The 844-nt window shown below is 32.9% G+C and overlaps 1 protein-coding gene across 1 annotated transcript in view; it reads right to left on the bottom strand.

Annotated features, from left to right (window-relative positions):
- The window catches only part of LOC119581780 (OTU domain-containing protein 3-like), a gene marked incomplete in the record, with an annotated part of 62,630 nt that overhangs the window by 4,819 nt on the left and 56,967 nt on the right, over positions 1 to 844 (bottom strand). The window contains 1 exon segment of the mRNA XM_037929910.1: positions 173 to 327. Within this exon segment, the coding sequence (XP_037785838.1) occupies positions 173 to 327 (155 nt within the window).

Here is an 844-nt window from a genome sequence, read left to right on the forward strand (position 1 = left end):
CCTATGTATACTCTAACATATATATTTCAAGTAATACAAATCCTCCAAAAATAAAACATTAAAAATGCAGACTACTATGTAAATCATGGTATTTTAAATATACATTATTATAGCTTTATATCATAAAAAAGAGAAAAATAAAAGATTCGAAATATCTTCAGTGAAGACTAACCCATCTCCAGGTATTTCTCTTAGGGTTAGTCCCATGGCCGCCAACTGCTGCTTCAAGGAAACGAAGCTTGGGTCTTGCCCACTTTGAGAAGCACGGGCTTTCCGAGCTGCCCGCTGTGCATTTCTAATAGCTCTCTCTTCACGCTTACGTGCCATCTGCAATGAATGACAAAAGAGATCTTACTATTATTATAAATGTATAGCAAAAAAAAAAGGCATTAAATATAAACAATAAAAAAAATTCAAGCTAGGTTTCCTTTTCTTGCAAAACCTGTGTAATTCCAATTTGATTATCAGAGATATCACAGACTCTCCCTTTTATCAACTATTGAGGATACCTTTACTAAGAACCTTGGAGAACTATGGCAGTGAGTGACTTGGTAAAATTGTATGTGATCTTTTTTATATCGTTTGTTAGCTTAATCTCTCAGTACATTTGCACCAAAACCCTAGCAGTAATTCTTTTAGGCACTTGCACACCAACTGGCTCTCAGGTCATAATGTAAGTTGTGTAAATTATAAATGCATTGCATAAATTTTGGTTACTTTATTTTATTGTTGATTCTAGACATGCAATTAATATAACTGAAAAGAATTTTTTTGAATGAAATAGCCTATACAGAGAAAACACATTATAATAACTGCATTTCTTTCCAGTAGACACACTCCATAT

This window comes from Penaeus monodon, chromosome 15 (assembly GCF_015228065.2).
Source record: "Penaeus monodon isolate SGIC_2016 chromosome 15, NSTDA_Pmon_1, whole genome shotgun sequence".
Lineage (NCBI taxonomy): Eukaryota > Metazoa > Arthropoda > Malacostraca > Decapoda > Penaeidae > Penaeus > Penaeus monodon.